This window comes from Garra rufa, chromosome 11 (assembly GCF_049309525.1).
Source record: "Garra rufa chromosome 11, GarRuf1.0, whole genome shotgun sequence".
NCBI classification, from domain to species: Eukaryota; Metazoa; Chordata; class Actinopteri; order Cypriniformes; family Cyprinidae; genus Garra; species Garra rufa.
The window spans coordinates 33,441,408-33,461,124 of record NC_133371.1 but is presented as its reverse complement, the minus strand read 5'-3'; the positions used below and the strand labels follow the sequence as shown (position 1 = coordinate 33,461,124).

At 40.8% G+C, this 19,717-nt stretch overlaps 1 protein-coding gene across 1 annotated transcript; it reads left to right on the top strand.

The window, feature by feature from the left end:
- Positions 1-1,980: 1,980 nt before the first annotated feature.
- ctsd (cathepsin D) lies at positions 1,981-12,604 on the top strand. Its single transcript, XM_073851105.1, has 9 exons — positions 1,981-2,161; positions 4,091-4,247; positions 5,891-6,014; positions 9,415-9,533; positions 9,616-9,815; positions 9,927-10,049; positions 10,459-10,603; positions 11,706-11,804; positions 12,061-12,604. Exons 1-9 carry the CDS (start codon positions 2,100-2,102, stop codon positions 12,220-12,222), a joined length of 1,191 nt encoding a protein of 396 aa, XP_073707206.1. The 5' UTR covers positions 1,981-2,099; the 3' UTR covers positions 12,223-12,604.
- Positions 12,605-19,717: the final 7,113 nt, after the last annotated feature.

The following is a 19,717-nucleotide window of genomic DNA, read 5'->3' as shown; positions in this document are numbered from 1 at the left end:
GTTACCGTCCATACAAAACATCATCCCATCAATTTATTACTGCTCAATGTTTCTCTGATATAAATAGTGATAAAAAATAATGAAAACAACAACAACACTAATAATAATAATAATAATAATAATAAAAACATCACCCCATCAATTTATTACTGCACAATGTTTCTCTGATATAAATAGTGATAAAAATAATGAAAACAACAACAGCACTAGTAATAATAATAATAATAATAATAATGAAAACACTCATATTACCTTGTATAAATATGTATAATATTTTGTAAGTACATAATTAAGATAAGTGTGTCAGATTTGTAAGAGTAAGAGTTGAGTGAGGTCTGATGTTGAATGTTGTGGTTCTTATGTATAGTTGTAAGGAGGTGAAAAATATTCTAGGGAGATGTATTCTGTGAGCACATTTTTTCCAGTGTGTAATATGAATAATGTTTCGGGATTTCCAGTTCAAGAAGATAGATTTCTTGGCAATGGCTAGAGCTAGGAGGAGTATCCTTTTGTTTGTTATTTCCTGATTGAGTGTTGATAGATCGCCCAGTAGACAGACTGAACGGGATAATGGGATGCGACAGCCCAGGAGGTGGGATAGGGATTCAGTGACATCTTCCCAAAAGTGTTTAATGGGTGGGCAGTGCCATGTGGCGTGGATATATGTGTCCGGACTATTTTGTGAGCAGTGCAATCAAGTTTCTGATGAGAATCCCATTTTAGACAGCCTTTCCCCAGTGTAATGTGTTTTATGAAGGGTCTTATACTGTATGAGCTGAAGGTTGGCGTTTTTAGTCATGAAATAGATATTATTACAAATTTGAGTCCGGAAGTCGGTATCAGGATCTTTCCATTTGGTTATTGGTAAACTTAAGGTTTTATTTTAATTGGTTATCATTTTGTATAATTTAGAAAGTAATTTTTTGGGTGACGATATATTAACTAAATCTGCTACTGCGGAGGGAAGGTGAAGATTGATGGTTCTGGTATTGAAATATTTTTACTATTTAAAACAACTGCTTTCTATTTGAATATATTTTAAAATTTAATTTATTCCTACAGCAAAATTTTAAAATATTTTTACTATTTAAAATAACTGCTTTCTATTTGAATATATTTTAAAATTTAATTTATTATTATTATCATTAATATGTAATATTTCAGGAATTTTGGATGAATAGAAAGATCCAAAGATCAGCATTTATCTAAAATAAAAAGCTTTTGTAACATTACACACTGTACAAAAGCTTGGAGTCAGTATATTTTATTTCTTTTGAGTAAGAAATTATAGAAATTAATACTTTTATTTAGCGAGGATGCTTTAAATTGATTAAAAAAAAAGTGATGATAAAGACATTTATAATGTTACAAAAGATTTCTGTTTCAGATAAATGCTGTTGCTGGAAAAAAATCTACTCAGTTGTTTTTAACATGTTTTTAATAATAATAAATGTAATAATAAATGTCTCTGAGCAGACAATCAGAATATTAGAATGATTTCTGAAGAATCATGTGACTGGAGTAATGATGCTAAAACTCATTTTTGAAACCACAGGAATAAATTACATTTTTAAATATATTCAAATAGAAAGCCGTTATTTTAAATATTAAAAATATATCAATTTTTGTACTGTTTTGCTGTACTTTGGATTAAATGAATGCAGGCGTGGTGAGCAGAAGAGACTTAAAAAGCATTTAAAAAAAATTAAAAACAATGTTCAAAAACGTTTGACTAGTAGTGTATATTTAAATATTTAATATGTTTATATATTTATATTACATATATTTAACATTTCGATTAAATTAAAATGTGATTCGTTTAATTTAATTACCTTTGTTACACAAAATAATTTAATCTTTTGACTCCTCTAATAAACATTTAATCAGGACTTTTATTCAACCTCTGATTGCGCAGAACGCAGCGCAGCCTTGACGTTCCTCAAAGCGCCGTCACATGACTGTGAGCAAAAGTTGCTCGGCAGCACCATCTCGTCAGCTGACTGCAGCCGTTTGTCCTACATATCAGCTCATACAACAACACCCTCAACACAACGATACTACTGCTCAGATGCGTTAACAGGTCCTGAAAGCTCGCCAACATGAGAATCGTCTGCCTGCTGCTAGCTGCTGCCTTTTTGTGGACGTCCGACGCGCTTGTTCGGTAAGGTCGCGCAAACAAACTTAACAACAACAAAGACGACACAATCCGATCATTAAAGCTTAACCACACAGTGTGATCTTTGTTGTTTTTCACTTGGGTTGTTCTTTCTAGCCTAGTTTGTTTTAATGTATTTATTGTATGAATGTAATCTATATATTGTATGAACAAACAACAGTGTCTTAAAACTTGTGTTTGTACTATTATATATAATTTTAAATGTCTAAAAACGCTAATTAGGCAACTCAGCAGGTTTTGAGACACAGCCCTTTTGTGAACGATTATAAAGCACCCAGAGGTTGTTGTAGTGTCCCACTAGACAAAAACACTGATCGTTTGTGACTCAGCACAAGCTAAGAGCTGTTTATAGATCAGTATGAAGCGCCCTTTAAAATTCAGCCTTTAGAAATCCAGTTTAGTGCACTTAAGCTGAAAGATCTCACCCCAGCCGACTCAAAAACACGTGGGTAATGTGTATTTACACATGGTCTTTAAACGCTTGATTTTAGTCTCTATGGTGGGAGCCCTTTGTTTTGTTCTTACTTTTGTTTTGAATGTTAGAAACTGACCTGATTTGTCTGTCTTGCCACACATATTGAGACCTAGTTTGAGTCACTATCTTATCAAAGTCCAAAAACGCAGCAGATTTTACTGCATCACATCTGGTCATATACATATGTGACCCTGGAGCACAAAACCAGTCTTAAAGGAGAAGTTCACTTTCAGAACAAATTTACAGATAATGTACTCACCCCCTTGTCATCCAAGATGTTCATGTCTTTCTTTCTTCAGTTGTAAGGAAATAGTTTTTTGAGTGAAACATTTCAGGATTTGTCTCCATTTAATGGATTTCTTTGGTGCCCCTGAGTTTGAACTTCCAAAATGCAGCTTCCAATGGCTCTAAAAAGAAGGGAAAGAAGGGCCTTATCTAGCAAAACGGTTGGTTATTTTCTAAAACTAAATTACAATTTATGTACTTTTTAACCTCAAATGCTTGTCTTTTTTACCTCGGCAAGACAAGCGTTTGACATTAAAAAGTATATAAGTTGTAAATGTTTTTAGAAAATAACTGATCATATCACTAGATAAGACCCTTCTTCCTCAGCTGGGATCATTAAGAGCCCTCTGAAGCTGCATTTAAACTTCATTTTGGAAGTTCAATCTCTTAAATGGAGAGAAATCCTGAAATGTTTTCCTCAAAAAACACCATTTCTTAAGACTGAAGAAAGAAAGACATGAACATCTGGGATGACAAGGGGGTACATTATCTGTACATTTTTGTTCTGAATGTGAACTACTCCTTTAAGTAGCACAGGTATATTTGTAGCAGTAGCCAAAAATACATTGCATGGGTCAAAAATATATATATTTTTTTTCTTATGCCAAGAATCATTAGGATTTTGAGTAAAGATCATGTCCCGTGAAGATTATTTGTGAATTTCCTACTGTAAATATATCAAAACTTAATTTTTGATTAATTATATGCATTGCTAAGAACTTAATTTGGACAATTTTAAAGGTGATTTTCTAAATATTTCGATTTTTTTTTTCTTTGCACCCTCATATTCCATATTTTCAAAAAGGTATATCTTGGCCAAAATATTGTCCTATCCTAACAAACCATACATCAATGGAAAGAATCAATGGTCCAGGGTCACATATTATATTATATTACCAACGTGTTCAGCTCTGCAGTATGCATAGTGAGCAACTGGAAAAGTTTTTACCAAACTTACTTTGTTTACCATTTTTCCGAACATTGCATTGTCTATAAATACAAAGTATAACTTCATGTTGAGGGTTGAAATGAGCCTTGACTTGCTTTTAGCATGAGCATGTTTGTAGTTTGCTGCAGGTGATGTGGTTATGACTGCAAGATAACTCAACTGTGCTCACTTGTTGATGTTTCTGTGTCTGTTTTTTTTTTTTCAGGATTCCTTTAAATAAATTTCGTTCCATCAGACGGACACTGAGTGACTCTGGTAGAGCTGTAGAGGAGCTTTTGGCTGGTTCTGTACCCCTGAAATACAACCAGGGCTTCCCAGCAAGTAATGGTCCTACTCCAGAAACCCTCAAGAACTATCTTGATGTGAGTAGTGCTTGTTGATGTCATTTCCTGCGTAGCGTGACTGTGGTTTGTGTTCTTGTACATCAATCTTGCACATTTATTTACAGTAAATGACCCTTTATAAGCTACCAAACATTACTAGTTGGCCAGTTTATTTTTCTCCTCAGAAAATCTCTAATTTGATCATGGTAGTATTGTAAATCAGTTTATTTGCTGTCAAAGGCACGTGAATGTCTGCTCTTTTTGACCACAGAGGTTTGTACATCCAGGAAGTCGCAAGAATGAGGACAAGCGGTTGTTATAGTTTAACTACAGTCCTTTTGCTTAATCATGTCATATGATGGTAAATTCCACTATGTCGGCAGGGTGAAACGTGACTGATACTAAGAAAAAGTGAACTTGAAACCTATTCTGTCTTTATTCAGCAAAAAATATGAAAGGTGCTTGTCAGTTTCCTGTCATTAGCTGTAATGGACAGCATGATGGTGTGTTTGATTGTGTCAGACAGCTGGTCATGAGATTGTTTGTCATGCTTTTGTAACAATGCCTTTACCACCGCAAGCCACAGCAATCCTCTTTGGCAATAAACAGCTGATTTTATTGCCTGTCATGGTTTTGTAAACAGGCTTAGGTAATTGATGCAAATGTTACATTTGTTTGTTGCTAATAGTTTGTTTTCTTAAAGATCATAACAAATTAGAATATCGGTATCTCTGTAAATATAGGATGTTTAGTTTGGAATTAGCATTGACATTTATTGAAATTTTTTTTAATTTAAATTGCATTCTGAGATTGAGTTCACAGTGAAACCGACATGCGCTACCAGTCAAAAGTTTTTGAACAGTATGATTTGTAATGTTTTTTTTTTTTAAGTCTGCTAACCAAGCCTGCATTTATTTTATTCAAAGTACAGCAACTATTTAAAATAAATGTGTTCTATTTAAATATTATTCCTGTGAATTTTTAGCATCATTACTCTAGTCTTTAGTGTCACAGGATCCTTCATCAATCATTCTAATTTGCTGTTTGAGAAACATTTTTATTACTATCTATATTTAAAACTATTTTTCAGGATTCTTTGATGAATACAAAGATCCAGATATCAGCATTTTTTCTGAAAGCGTTTGTAACATTATACACTATACCATTCAAAAGCCTTGGAGTCAGTATAATTTTTTTTTAAAGATAGAAATTAACTTTTATTTAGCAAGGATGCTTTCAATTGACCAAAGTGATGAAAAAGACATTTATAGTGTTACAAAAGATTTCTATTTCAGATAAATGCTGTTCTTCTGAACAGCAAATCAGAATATTAGAATGATTTCTGAAAGATCATCATGGGAGTAATGATGCTAAAAATTCAGCTTTGAAATCACAGGAATAAATTACATTTTATAATGTATTAAAATAGAAAACTGTTATTTTGTAGTATATAAAAATATTTTAAAATTGTACTGTTGTTGCTATACTCTAGATCAAATAAATGCAGGCTTGGTGAGCAAAAGAGACTTCTTTAAAAAAAAAAACATGAAAAATCTTACTGTTTAAAAACCTTTGACTGGTAGTGTATGTATCTAGTAATTCTAAGCTTGTGTGAAAATGTTTTAGTTAGACCATTTGTTGTGGCGCTGAATTTTGAATGATTTGATGGTTTTTGTTTACAGGCTCAGTACTATGGAGAGATCGGTCTTGGCACTCCTGTCCAGACCTTCACTGTGGTGTTTGACACTGGATCCTCCAACCTGTGGGTGCCCTCTGTCCACTGTTCCCTGACTGACATTGCCTGCTGTAAGTCCACAGAGAGCCTAGGAATTTTATTTTAATATTGCAGTATTGTCAGATCAATGTTACCTTTAAATTATTAACCATAAAATACACACATACTTTTATATTATTATAAAATAATTGTTTTGATGCCAAGAACAACATATACTAACAGTATTCAGGAAACTAGTGTTTCTTGTAATATCGTTTAATTTAGTGTTCTTAATTATTTTTTGGCACTTGACCTTAATTAACTTCGTAAACACATTTTGAAATGATTTCTTCATAAAGCAAGAATCCATTTCAGTATGGCCAAATGTTGCTCAAGTTGTTTGGTAGCAAGTTCCTGTAATCTAAACAAGATCCTGTTAGTGATTATCTCACACTTTGAAAGTAGAGAGGCGCATTTAACTCTTACAGTAAAAGAGTCTTGCAGATCAGCCCCAGTGACAACATCTAAGTTCTTTACTTTGTGTGGTTTTTGGTGTGAAAATTTGGGTGTCTCTGTAAGTTTCTTAAAATTTACTTGACCACATTTTGCAGAACTTGAAATACACTATATTGCCAAAAGTATTGGGACACTCCTTTCTAATGAACAGGTTTGACTACTTCCATGAGTACAAATTTTAATATTTAAGCATATAATGATATTTTAGGGAATTGTGTGCTTCTAATTTTATAGCAACAGTTTGGAAAGGACCATTTTCTATTCTAACATGGCAATGCCTCTGTACAAGGCAGGGTTCAAATGGAAATTATTAATTCAGTCAGTGTGGTACAAGGCAAGGTTCAAATGGAAAAGATTCATTCAGTCAGTGTGGAAGAACTTGACCGGTCTGCATTAAGCCAAGTCCTAATCCCAGCTAAACTCTGGGGCCAGTTGCATAAAAGGTTTAGACAGACTTAAAAGTTAGTCATCTAATGTTTTTCTTTAAGACTGGTCAATTTTTTTAAAATTTGGTTACATAACTTAGATTAGTCCAAAATATAAGACTGATTACCCCTTAGTTATCTGCTAGCTGGTCAAACGAATTCTTAAGACACTGTCTTAACATAGAGACTAAGTTTATGCAACTGGCCCCTGGTGTGACTTTAAAGGCCTTGAGCTAAAAACTCATCACCAAACACCAATGACTTGTACATAAGGCTACAGTAATTTTAGACAAATCCAAAACTGTTGCATCAGAGATGGAAATGCAATTTTTAAAGGAACCGTATGTAAGAAATTTATTTCAGTTAATCATAAAATGGCCCTGACATGTCACTAGACATTAAGAAATCGTGTTCATTTCAAATATCACTGACAACAGTGGTCCGGCCAGGATATTGTCATTTAAAAGTGACAGTTGCAGCCCACGACTGATGTTATTGTTGTCATTTTGTGTTTTGGTCTGAGGCTCCACCCTCCAGCTATCTACCAATCACGAAGTCAGTAGAGTTTCGTCATCCGGGTGGCCAGCTCTGCTCTAATTACAGCTGCAGCTAAGAACGCGTCGGATAAAACATGTATAACATTACGAAACCTAAAAGACCTCGTTATGAATCCGAAATACGTCGTGACAAAGTCCGAAATAAAACAAGGATTTGTATAGGAGATGCCTTTGAAAGATGGAGACGGCTAAAAACGGAGAAGAATTTGAAGACAGACGCCAACGTTGCTAATTTTCTCCTGGACAGATGAACCTGAAGATTCATCTATGTTTGGCTAACTTTGCTTCCGTAAACAGTGGATTTCCACGGTCGCCCGTGCTAAATGCGTTCATAAAAAGCTTTATATCGCACCACTAGCATGGTATGAAAACAATCTATGTTCCGACTGAAATGTGGTATTACAGTACATCTTTACGAAATATTTGGCTCATCGCCATTAGTAATTTTTTGCGATACATAATTACTTTGCAAAACATCTCTCGTGAAGCATAAACATAATTAACAGAAGAAAAAAAAATTACTGTGTAGGACTCGTCACTTGCAATTAGAAGCTCCTTGTAGCAGCCTAGGTTCCTGCTGGATCATGCAGCTTAGCTGGCAACCTCGAGTCAGGGGGGGGGGTGGGGAGGGATACATTGTTCTACAGTATTTTGAAAGTGATTGCAGTACCAGTTTTGGCCACAATCCTACATACGGTTCCTTTAATACAATAATTGTGTTTCCATATTTGTTGCCACAGTTTTGAAAGTGCCTTTTTCTGTTCTAAAGACGGGGGTGTCCCAATACTTTGTCCATGTAGTGCATGTACAAGTCATTGGTGTTTGTTGGTGATGTTTTTGGCTCAAGCTCTTCATTTAAAGTCACACCAGAGGTGTTCAGCTGGGGTTAGGACTTGGCTTTCTGTCAAGTTCTTCCACACTGACTGAATCAATCATTTATATTTGAACCTTGCCTAGAACACGGGCATTGTCATATTAGAATAGAAAAAGGTCCTGTCCAAACTGTTGCTATAAAATTAGAAGCACAAAATTCCTTAGAATATCATTGTGCTTAAACTTTAAGATTTGTACTCATGGAAATGACTACGGTAGTCAAACCTGTTCTTTAGAAGGTACATTGGTACACAGGGGTGTACCAATACTTTTGGCAATATAGTGTATCAGAAAAATCTGATTTTTTTCCTGTGTTAAAGTGCTATAATCAGGTCCCCAGTGCATCTACCAACCTAGAAAAACGTGAAAAAAGGACTCTTATTATAATATTTCCGCCCCTTCGTTTGCACGTTTTCGCAAGTGACAATGGTGTACCAATTCTAACGCCATGGTAAAAGTTGGAGCAAAGCATGCTAACTGTTCTGGCTTTGGCTGCACAGACGAGGGCAGAACATTATTTGGAGTCCCAGCCTCAGAGGAGACAAGAGAGCAGTGGATTGATTTATTTACTTGCTGTATATTATGCTGCAGCCGCACAGATCTAATATAAACATGAGATTACTTTTCTAGCTGTTTACCTTCAGACATGACCAACTGTTTTTATAACTCCTGTGTTTTTAAACATAAACGTGTATGTATTTGACTGTTTAAGCACAATAAGACATGAAAGAGAACTTAGTTTAGTAATCACATGCCTTGTGACAGCGTGCTTCGGACGTGTCCTATATCAGACATTTAAACTAATATGGTTGAAAATGCATTATTTCAGCAAAATAGACATGATAATCAAACCAAACAGACTTTTTAGCAGAGTATCTGAGGTACGAGCTGTAAAGGCACAGCTCTATTCTGGAAAAGGGGGCGGGGAGCAACAGCTCATTTGCATTTAAAGAGACATGCAGGAAAACAGTGTGTTTAAAATGATATAATAAATGATCTGTGGGGTATTTTGAGCTGAAACTTCAGACACATTCTGGGGACACCTGAGACTTTTTATTACGTATTGTAAAAAGGGGTATAATGGGTCTCCTTTAAATGCATTTTTGTTTGTTTGTTTGTAGTGCTTCATCACAAATACAATGGGGGCAAGTCGACCACCTATGTGAAGAACGGGACTGAATTTGCCATACAGTATGGATCTGGAAGCTTGTCTGGTTATCTCAGCCAGGACACATGCACGGTAGGAATCAACAAGTAACAAGTCTGTCTTTTTTTTGCCACCTGAAATGGTGAAAGAAACCTATCTGTTACTTCTCTTTTAGATTGGGGATATTGCGGTTGAGAAGCAGATATTTGGAGAAGCTATCAAACAGCCAGGAGTGGCCTTCATCGCAGCCAAGTTTGATGGTATTCTCGGCATGGCTTATCCTCGCATCGCCGTAGATGGGGTTCCTCCTGTTTTTGACATGATGATGAGCCAGAAGAAAGTGGAGAAAAATGTTTTCTCTTTTTATCTGAACAGGTACGTAAATTTATTTAGTCTATCTTCATCTGTCTCAGGTTTTTATAAGAAAGAATTACATGACGGCCTATCATAAACGTGTATTATAATCCCGTTTTATTTGTCTGACAGAAACCCTGACACCCAACCTGGTGGTGAGCTGCTCCTTGGAGGTACAGACCCCAAATATTACACTGGAGACTTTAACTACGTGGGCATCAGCAGACAGGCCTATTGGCAGATTCACATGGATGGGTGAGAATTGTGTTTAGAAATCAAAGCTATGCTATTCTGGCCACTTAAGCCTTTCTGTCATACAATACTTTTTTACTTAAATGCATAAAAGTGACAGTTTTATTTTTTGACACTCAGTGCAGCTTAGATGGCACCTGTATTAGTTTTGAAAATGGTAGCTTTTAAGGCATAACTGCTTGTAAAGGAAACATAATACTTTTAACACAAAAATTGCAGTGCTTTTCAAGCACTCGTGTATTTTCAAACAGGGGTATGGAAATTTGTCAGGAATCTGAAAAATGGCTTGCATGCATATGTAACGTGATGAAATATGCTGGTCTGTCATGTGAGAGGCAAGAATCTTACCACTGAACCACCAATGCAGAAGACAATCTAGTGTTGAAAGCGCTCTGTGCTTCTGTGTGTGTAGCATGAGCATCGGAAGCGAGCTGACTCTGTGTAAAGGAGGATGTGAAGCCATCGTTGACACTGGGACGTCTCTGATCACCGGCCCAGCCGCTGAAGTCAAAGCCCTGCAGAAGGCTATCGGTGCAATCCCTCTGATCCAGGGAGAGGTACTGCAACTTAATTGGATACTTATTAAGATTAAATTAAAATAAAATATTATATAATTTCTTTAAATTGAATACAAATATACACTACCTGTCAAAAGTGTTTGGACAGTAAGATTTTAATTGTTGTTGTGTTTTTTTTTTTTTTTTTTTTTTTTTTTTTAAGTCTCTTCTGCCCACCAAGCCTGCATTTGACTCCAAAGTACAGCAAATACTGTAAAAGTTTGAAATATTTTTACTACTTAAAATAGCTGTTTTCTATTTGAATTAATTTTAAAATGTAATTTTTTCCTTTGGTTTCAAATCTCAAAAAGTCGAAATTTTAGCATCATTACTCCTGTTACATGATCCTTCAGAAATCATTGTAATATTCTGATTTGCTGCTCAAAAACTTTTATTATTATGTTAAAAACAAGTAGAATTCTCTTTTTCAGGTTTCTTTAATAAATAGAAAGTGCAGAAGAACAGCATTTATCTGAAATAGAAAACTTTTGTAACAATTTAAACATCTTTATCATCACTTTTGGTCAGTTTACAGCTTCCTTGATAAATAAAACTATTCATTTCTATCATTTCTTTCCCCAACCAATAAAAAAAAAAAATACTGACTCACAATTATAGTGTATGTTACAAAAGTTTATTTCTGATAAATGCTGATCTTTCTATTTATCAAAGAATCTTGAATTTACTCAACTGTTTTAAATACTACTATTACTACTACTAATAATAATAATAAATTGTTCTTGAACAGCAAATCAGAATATTAGAATGATTTCTGAATGATGTGACACTGAAGACTGAAGTAATGGTGCTGAAAATTTAGCTTTGATCACAGGAATAAATTACATTTTTAAAATGTATTCAAATAGAAAACAGTTATTTTAAATGGTAAAAATATTTCAAAATTTCACTGGTTTTGCTGTACTTTGGATCAAATAAATACAGGCTTGGTGAACAGAAGAGATGTCTTAAAAAACATTTAAAAATCTTTTTTTTTTTTTTTGGTCATCAAAGTATGCATGCTTGGTGTGTTTAATGGCATCTTATTTATAAAAATGTATAATGTTTTAATAATGTTCCCTAATTAAACATGTTTTCCCTGTAGTATATGGTGGACTGTAAGAAAGTGCCCACACTCCCCACAATCTCATTTGTCCTTGGTGGAAAGACTTACTCCCTGACTGGAGAACAGTACATACTCAAGGTCAGTCTTATTTTGTCATCGCCGTGCTGTTGTTTGATGTGGTACTTTTCATCAGCAGAGCTGTGAAATCGAGGTGTTGTTTTTGAAAAGGTGGATGAGTCAGAATATAAAAAAAAACATGTATCTGGAGTTTTTTCTTCTTCTTGTAATCGCATGCAGCTAGCCAGTACTGTGAAAGCAAAACACTGAAGGGATTTTTGTCTATCACAAAGTAATTCTAAAGATGGTATCTCTCTTTTTATGTTTATGTTTACAGGAAAGCCAGGCTGGAAAGGATATCTGTCTGAGTGGATTCATGGCCCTGGACATCCCACCCCCCGCTGGACCTCTGTGGATTCTGGGTGATGTGTTCATTGGGCAGTACTACACTGTGTTTGATCGGGAGAATAACCGAGTGGGCTTTGCTAAGTCTGTATAAGCCCAACTGTAGACCTTAACACTTCAGATGTGTCATGAGAGTAATAAGAAATCTAGGACTTCGTCAACATCATATCTGCTTAAATGATACAATAGTGGTATGGTTGTTGTTTGCACTGCTTTTAGCTTTCAAATGTTTTTGTTTTAAAAGAGGCATGTGGAGATGAAATGATTCAGGGAAAAGTCAAAAAGACGACAAGTTACACTCATTTGCTTTTTAGCCCAGGCTTGTTTGAATATTTGTGATTTGTGAGGTTTTAACATTTATTTTATAATTGTCATGTCATTGATTTTAGACACTACCTGTTTTAACATTTTTATTGTTGAAAATGACCTTCCAATGACTGAACAAATCAAAATGGACAATAAAGGTTTTAAACACATCTTTGTTGTTAAACCTACTTTTTTTGTGTAAAGAGGGAAGCATGATATGTTGGTACTATATAGAGGGTTTGCACTTAAGTGAACACTTGGTCAGTTACCTGGATGTGCGACCATATTGGAGATACTCAAATGTGTATAACAGCATTGATTGTTGGTTAATGTACTACTGAATACGTTGTTCTGCTAATTTATGATGTCTAAACCACGGAAAACCATGTGGAAACTGCTAAATCTTATAGAGGAGGATCTACTAAGCAGAAAAGGGTGCAATATTTTGACAAACTAAAGTTAATAGGTGGTAAAGATACATGCAGTATTAATTAAGATTAGTAGCCTAATATTTCACCTACCTGTCCAGAAATAAAAACAAACACGAATGTTAAGATTTTTGTCCTGGAAATCCTGGTTCAGTTTGACCAACCTCAAACGCCTTTTGGTTCCTCAGATAGTTTATTGCACTCTTCTCCTTGATTTGTTATAGCTTGTATAGTCTGTAGTACTCCAAATATTTTCCTGGTCCGACCGATTAGTACAGCCCAAAACGTCACCATAATTAACCATTTTCAGCAACAATAATAAGCAAAATATGCATTTCGTTATGTTCAGTGGAAGTAGGCGTAGCATACACACCAGTGAAAATATGGTAGTCTTGTGAAAAGTTTTGTTTACAGCAAAGGAAAACCAGTCTCATGGTTTATGTCGAAATTGTCTGACATTTTTCTTTACAAATCCTCAATTTGTGCTTTAAATTTGTTATCTGTGTTTTTGTTTTGCTCTTTTAAATATGGATATTTTTCTTACACAAATGCATCGATTCGCTTCAGAAGTCCTTTATTAACCCCCCAAAGCCATATGGAGTACTTTTTAATGATGGATGGGTGCCATTCTGCCATTCACTGCTATAATTAAGCTTAGAAGAGCCAGGGAATTAAAAAAAAATCGAATTCGTCTAAAAGAAGAAAGTCATATATACCTACGATGGCTTGAGGATGAGTAAATCGCATTTTTGGGTGAACTATCCCTTTATTAGGGGTGTCGCAATACCAGTATTGTCGATATTTGAAAATGAATAGTACACAAACAACATGTATACTCGACACCGGAGGGTGCCTTTGCACAAAAAATCCACAAGCCAGACTCATAGGAGTAATTTAAAAGAGTTAACTTTCAGAATTTTTTTTTTTACAGATAATCTATGTCGGAAAAACAATAGGTTACTGTCGTAACCCCGGTTCTCTGAAACATCGAGTGGAGAGATCCACCTATGGGAAGGGCATCCGTACCTGACCTCTGCAGAAGCATCCAATTGCACCAAGTCTGGCTTGACAGACAGGAGCGCGTGCCCACTGGCAGGTAAGGGGCCGCCCCTTACCGAGCGCATAAAACCCCTGCACGCGCTACCTTTCCTCAGTGAGCATATTCGCTTCTCGCAGCAAGCGGGGCAAACTTGGTGGATCTCTCCACTCGATGTTTCAGAGAACCGGGGTTACGACAGTAACCTATTGTTCTCTTTCATCATCTCGTGTTCGAGATCCACCTATGGTAGATATGGACAGCTCCCCGGTTGCCCAATACACCCACAGTGAGGCTCTGTAAGCCAGAGGACGGTCACCTGGAGAGGCGGTGCTTGACACGTCACCAAGGATCAGACCCCCACAATGAGCATGAATACCAGCAGTGAAGGGATGAACTGTGGTAACATGCACATAATATGGCCACACACCTCATGCTGATATATTAAGATAGTATATGCACACATAATAATGATGGGGGGGGGCAGATGACTTGCTTAGAACATGAATAAGCTGAGTTGGACCACTCAAGCCTAAGGTGTTGAGGGTCCGCGGGTGCAACCCTAAGAAGAACCCACACCTAAAACAGAATGAGCTACCGGGGTCTGGGTGACATCCAGCCGGTAGTATCTGACAAATGTATGTGGTGAGGCCCAGCTTGCAGCGGCACAAATGTCCTGCAAGGAAACCCCGTTAAACAGAGCCCAGGAGGCTGCCATGCCTCTAGTGGAGTGAGCTCTGAGGCCCTCTGGAGGACGCACTCCCTTAGATTCATATGCCAAGGAGATGGCTTCCACAAGCCAATGAGAGAGGCGTTGCTTAGAAATGGGATTCCCTGTGTTTGGGGGGGCCCAAGAAATGAAGAGCTGGTCGCTCCTCCTGAAAACGCTGGTTCTGTCAATGTAAACCCGTAAGGAACGAACAGGACACAAAGCGTTTAGCCTCTTATCCTCTGTAGAGGAGAAAGGAGGAGGATGAAAAGCGGAAAGCTGAATCACCTCACACGTGAATGCTGGGAAGCATTTTGGCATGAAGGCCGGGTTAGGCCTTAGAAAGACCTTATCTCCATTGCTGGAGAATTTCGTGCATGAGGAATGAACTGAGAGTGCATGCAAGTCACTGACACGCTTGGCAGATGCCAGTGCCAGGAGCAGAGCTGTCTTAAGCGACAGAAGCTTGAGAGAAATATCTCCCAGCGGTTCAAAAGGATATTGAGACAAGACCTCCAGCACCATGGAGAGGTCCCATTCTGGAATCACTCTTTTAGTGACTGGAAGGGAGCGGCGGGCACCTTTCATAAATCTACAAATGAGGGGGTGTTGCCCCACCGTCGTGCCATCAAACCCAACATGACATGCAGCGATAGCCGCCAAGTAAACCTTAATAGTGGAAAAGGATCTTCCACCATCGATAAGGTCTTGCAAAAAGCTCAAAATAGCAGTGAGTGAGCACTGATATGATATCAGCCGGCGCTCATCGCACCACTGCTCAAACACACGCCACTTACAATTGTAGAGGGAGCGTGTGGAGGAGGCTCTGGCATTCTGAATGGTAGCGACAACACGTGGGGGGAGCCCCAATGTGTTTAAGTTCGCCCTCTCACGGGCCAAGCCCATAGAGCCACCCTGTCTGGGTGGGGATGGTAGATCTCCCCGTTCGCCTGAGACAGGAGGTCCGTGCGTAGCGGGAGAGGCCACGGCTGTGCATACAGAAGAGGAATTATCTGTGCCAGCCATGGAGATTTGGGCCATCTGGGTGCTATCAGAATGAGAGTCAGGCTCTGTTCCTTCACCCTGGCCAGAGTGGGCGTTATTAACGATAGCGGAGGAAATGCGTAGAGGAGCACATTGGGCCATGGATAGGCCAGTGCGTCCACGCTGAGGGGGGCGTCCTCGTCCCGTAGCGAGAAGAACATAGGGCACTGGGCGTTTTCGCGCGAGGCGAAGAGATCGACGGTCGCCTGACCGAACCTCTTCCACAGTTGCCCCACTATCTGAGGGTGGAGGCGCCATTCCCCATAGAGCGGGTTCCCCCTCGATAGAAGGTCTGCGCCTCTGTTCAGAACGCCTGGGACATGAGTCGCCCGTAACGACAGAAAGTGTTGCCTGCTCCATATTAACAGCCTGTGAGCTAGAGCATGGAGCTTTGAAGAGCGCATCCCCCCTTGGCGGTTGATATAAGCCACGGCTGTGGTGTTGTCGCAACGCACCAGCACGTGATGCCCTTGCAGGCGGGGGAGAAAATGAATCAGAGCTTTCCAAACAGTGAGGAGCTCCAAATAATTTATGTGGGCTGAGTGAAGTGTGTTTGGCCACACACCGTTCACTGTCCTGCCCTCCTGAGTGGCACCCCATCCTGTTAAGGAGGCATCTGTCGTCACCACTTTGCGCATCATGATTGCCCCGAGGGGAGTTCCATGAGCGTAAAACCCCACATTCCTCCAGTGGCGCAGCGCTGCAGTGCATGTGCGCATCACCGATACAGAGCGTCAGAGATCGCGTAAAGGGCTGAGATGAAGAGATAAAACCCACTTCATGAACGCCCTCATTCTCAGAAGGCCTAAAGGCAGGACATGGACAGCCGAGGCCATAAGACCCTGTAGCCTGAGACATGTGCGATACTGTATCCTCGCCCCCTCTCTGAAAAGCGACAGGCAATTCAGAAGGGACAGAGTGCGCTGTTGCGAGAGCCGCGCGCGCATTGTGATAGAGTTCAGCTCCAGCCCCAGAAATACCACATTCTGCGTAGGAATGAGATTGCTCTTGCTCACGTTCACTCTGAAGCCGAGCGCTGTGATGTGAGCGAGCAGACGGGCTGTGTTTTGTATCGCTTCCTCTCTCGAATTGGCTATGATCAGCCAATCGTCTATGTACGTCAGGATTCTGAGTCCCGCTGCTCTCAGCGGAGCGAGTCCTGCCTCCACACACAGACAGAACGTCCTCGGGCTGAGTGAGAGCCCAAAAGGAAGAACTGTGAATTCGTAACAAACGCCTTGGTAGGCGAAATGAAGGAATTTTCTGTGTGGGGGATAGATGCTTATGTGGAAAAAAGCATCTTTCAGATCGATCACGGTAAAAAACGCAGTGTGATTTACGGATCTTAAAAGAGAGGAGTGATTCAGCATTCTGAAATTGTATTTCCTGAGATGTTTGTTCAACACTCTGAGATCCAGAATAGGGCGGAGAGAACCGTCTTTCTTCGGGACTAGGAAATAACGGGAGTAAAACCCCTGACTGCTTGAGTGTGGCGGTACCACTTGCACCGCCCCCTTCTCGAGAAGAGCGGAGATTTCGTCTTTCAGAATGTGAGCGGAGCTCTCTTCCGTGTGAGAAGAGAGAATTCTGTTGAAACGCGGGGGCCTTGTGGCAAACTGAAGTCTGTACCCCTTCGTTATTGTATGAATCACCCATTCGGGAGCTGACACTGACCGCCAGGCTGCGACATGATTCATTAGAGACCCCACACAAACCGGAGAGCTGCTTTGGGCTGCTAATTCGTCCGGTTCGCTCATATGTGATGCAATGGCGCCATCTAGTGGACAGACTAGGGACGGCGTGCAGGGAACCAGAGAGATGTTCTCTCGCTGAAACGAATTCATTTGATTCGTTTCTATCAGAGTGTTCTTTGTGTTTTGTGTGATGTTTGTGTTGGGGAACACATGGGCTGAAGCCTTTATTGTTTGGGTGAGGGGAATAAGGTTTGCTTGTGTACTTTTCCTCACAACGAGCCCCCCGAACGTGGGGCAACGACACACAACAGCTGCAGAACACATGGGCTGGTCGAGCCCTCCATGAGAGATTCTCCGTCTTTTGGACGGAGTCCCTTGGGCAAACAGCGAGTCTGAACGGCTTGTGGCCCGTGAACGTAGACTCGGAGCCCTTATCGATCCAACATCAGGCCGGCCGCTTCTTGTTTCGTGTCGGAATGGGTGGGGTGGGATGGTTTTCCTGCTGCAGCGGCAGCAGCAGCCGTGGTAGGGGCTGGTCTTCCCCAGGCCTTCGCGGAGGGTGGGTTACCCTGTCGCGGAGGTGGTCTGTTGCGAGGCTTATCCTTCCCCTGTTGGAACTGTCATCCCGTGACGGGGAGTAGGCAAACGCGCAGGGGGCGCCTGGCGTGGCGCTGCCTTCCTGGGCAGGCATAGCTTAAAAGCCTCGTCCTCTTTCTTTTTGTCGTCGCATCGCTGTTGCATCAGTGCGACAGCGGGGCCAAAGAGAGCCTGGCCAGGCTCTACTGGAGCGCCCGCGATGCGCCTCTTCTCGCTTTCAGGGAGACCCGACAGATTGAGCCAGAGTGCGCGCTCTCCTACCACCAAAAGCGCCATGGAACGCCCGCAGGCTTGGACAGACTGACGGGCATTACGGAGGACGAGGTCGTTTACCGTGCGAATCTCCTTCCACAGGGAAGCGGAAGGGGGTCCCTTTTCTATCTGATGTCCCAAATCATCCAAAAGCTCCGCTTGGTAAGCGGAGAGGAGAGACGAGACATTAAGAGCTCTGACTGCCAGGGACGAGGACTTGTAGGCGGCCTGGTAGACAGAGGCGGAAAAGCGGTCCATTTTATTAGGCAAGACCGGTTTCGGAGGGGCGAGCAACCCACCCTGGACAGGGCTAAGGTGTCTGGCAATCGACGACTCAATGACAGGGGGATCACCCATGCCGAGCGTTGCCATATCTTTTACCTCAAGGCCCGCGAGACCGTGTTTGAGGTTTAGTGGATCGCCCCAGTAGTGCTTCATGTGCTTCGCGCACGCTGGGAGGACGGGGAAAAATTGCTTTCTCGGGCCGGGAGGGAGTCCCAGCAGCTTCCCGTCATAAATATCCCGCTCCTGGTCGGAAGCGCTCTGTGGCGCCGGCCACTCGATTTTGAGCCGCGCGGCCGCGCGTTCACAAACCTCCAGGAGGATTGACTGAGGTGTAGGCGCAGGGGCGTTCATCTGGGGAAAGCCGGAGGGCGGGAAGGCCTCCTCGTCCTCTGACATCCCGAGAAGGCCCGCGTCATCGTCGTCGCCGCCGGAACCGGCCGGTTCCTCGGTCAGCGGGAGGATATCCGCGAAGATGTCCTCTTCGGGGAAAGCAGGATTGGGCTGGTCAGCCCAGTTGAGAGACGTCGCACCCCGGGAGTTCCCCGGTTGCGCAACGTCATCACCGACTCCACCATCTGAGTCCGAAAGGTCGAGCTCGACGCACTGAGTCGCGGAAACTTTAAGACGGCGCCGCAAAAGCTTCTTGGGCAGCGCGAGGCAATGGCTGCAGTTCTCCGGGTTCTCCAAAGCCTCTTGCGCGTGTTGGAGGCCCAAGCAAACGACACAGAACTGGTGAGTGTCCTTGGCGGCTATTAAAGCTCCACACGCGGCCGGGCAGGCCCGTGATAAAGTACCGCCGGCAGAAGAGGACGACTTGGAGAGCGACATAGCGGCAAGAACTGGGAGCAGGTGAATGAGAGAGAGCGTGGGCGGCTCAGGATGCAGCAACAGGAACTGACCTGTCGGTTGAAAAACAGACTCTCACGTCTGGCGGAGGCTGATCAGATGATATGTCCTCCTGAAGACACAAGTGAGCAGATGCAATCCAACCGTGCTGGTTTACGCAGAGATCGCGAGAAGCGAATGTCAACTGAGGAAAGGGGCGGCCCCTTACCTGCCAGTGGGCACGCGCTCCTGTCTGTCAAGCCAGACTTGGTGCAATTGGATGCTTCTGCAGAGGTCAGGTACGGATGCCCTTCCCATAGGTGGAGCTCGAACACGAGATGATGAAAGAGAACTCCCATCTCATTTTGTCCTCCAACTTCAAAATCGTCCTAGATGGCTGCAGAAGTACTGAT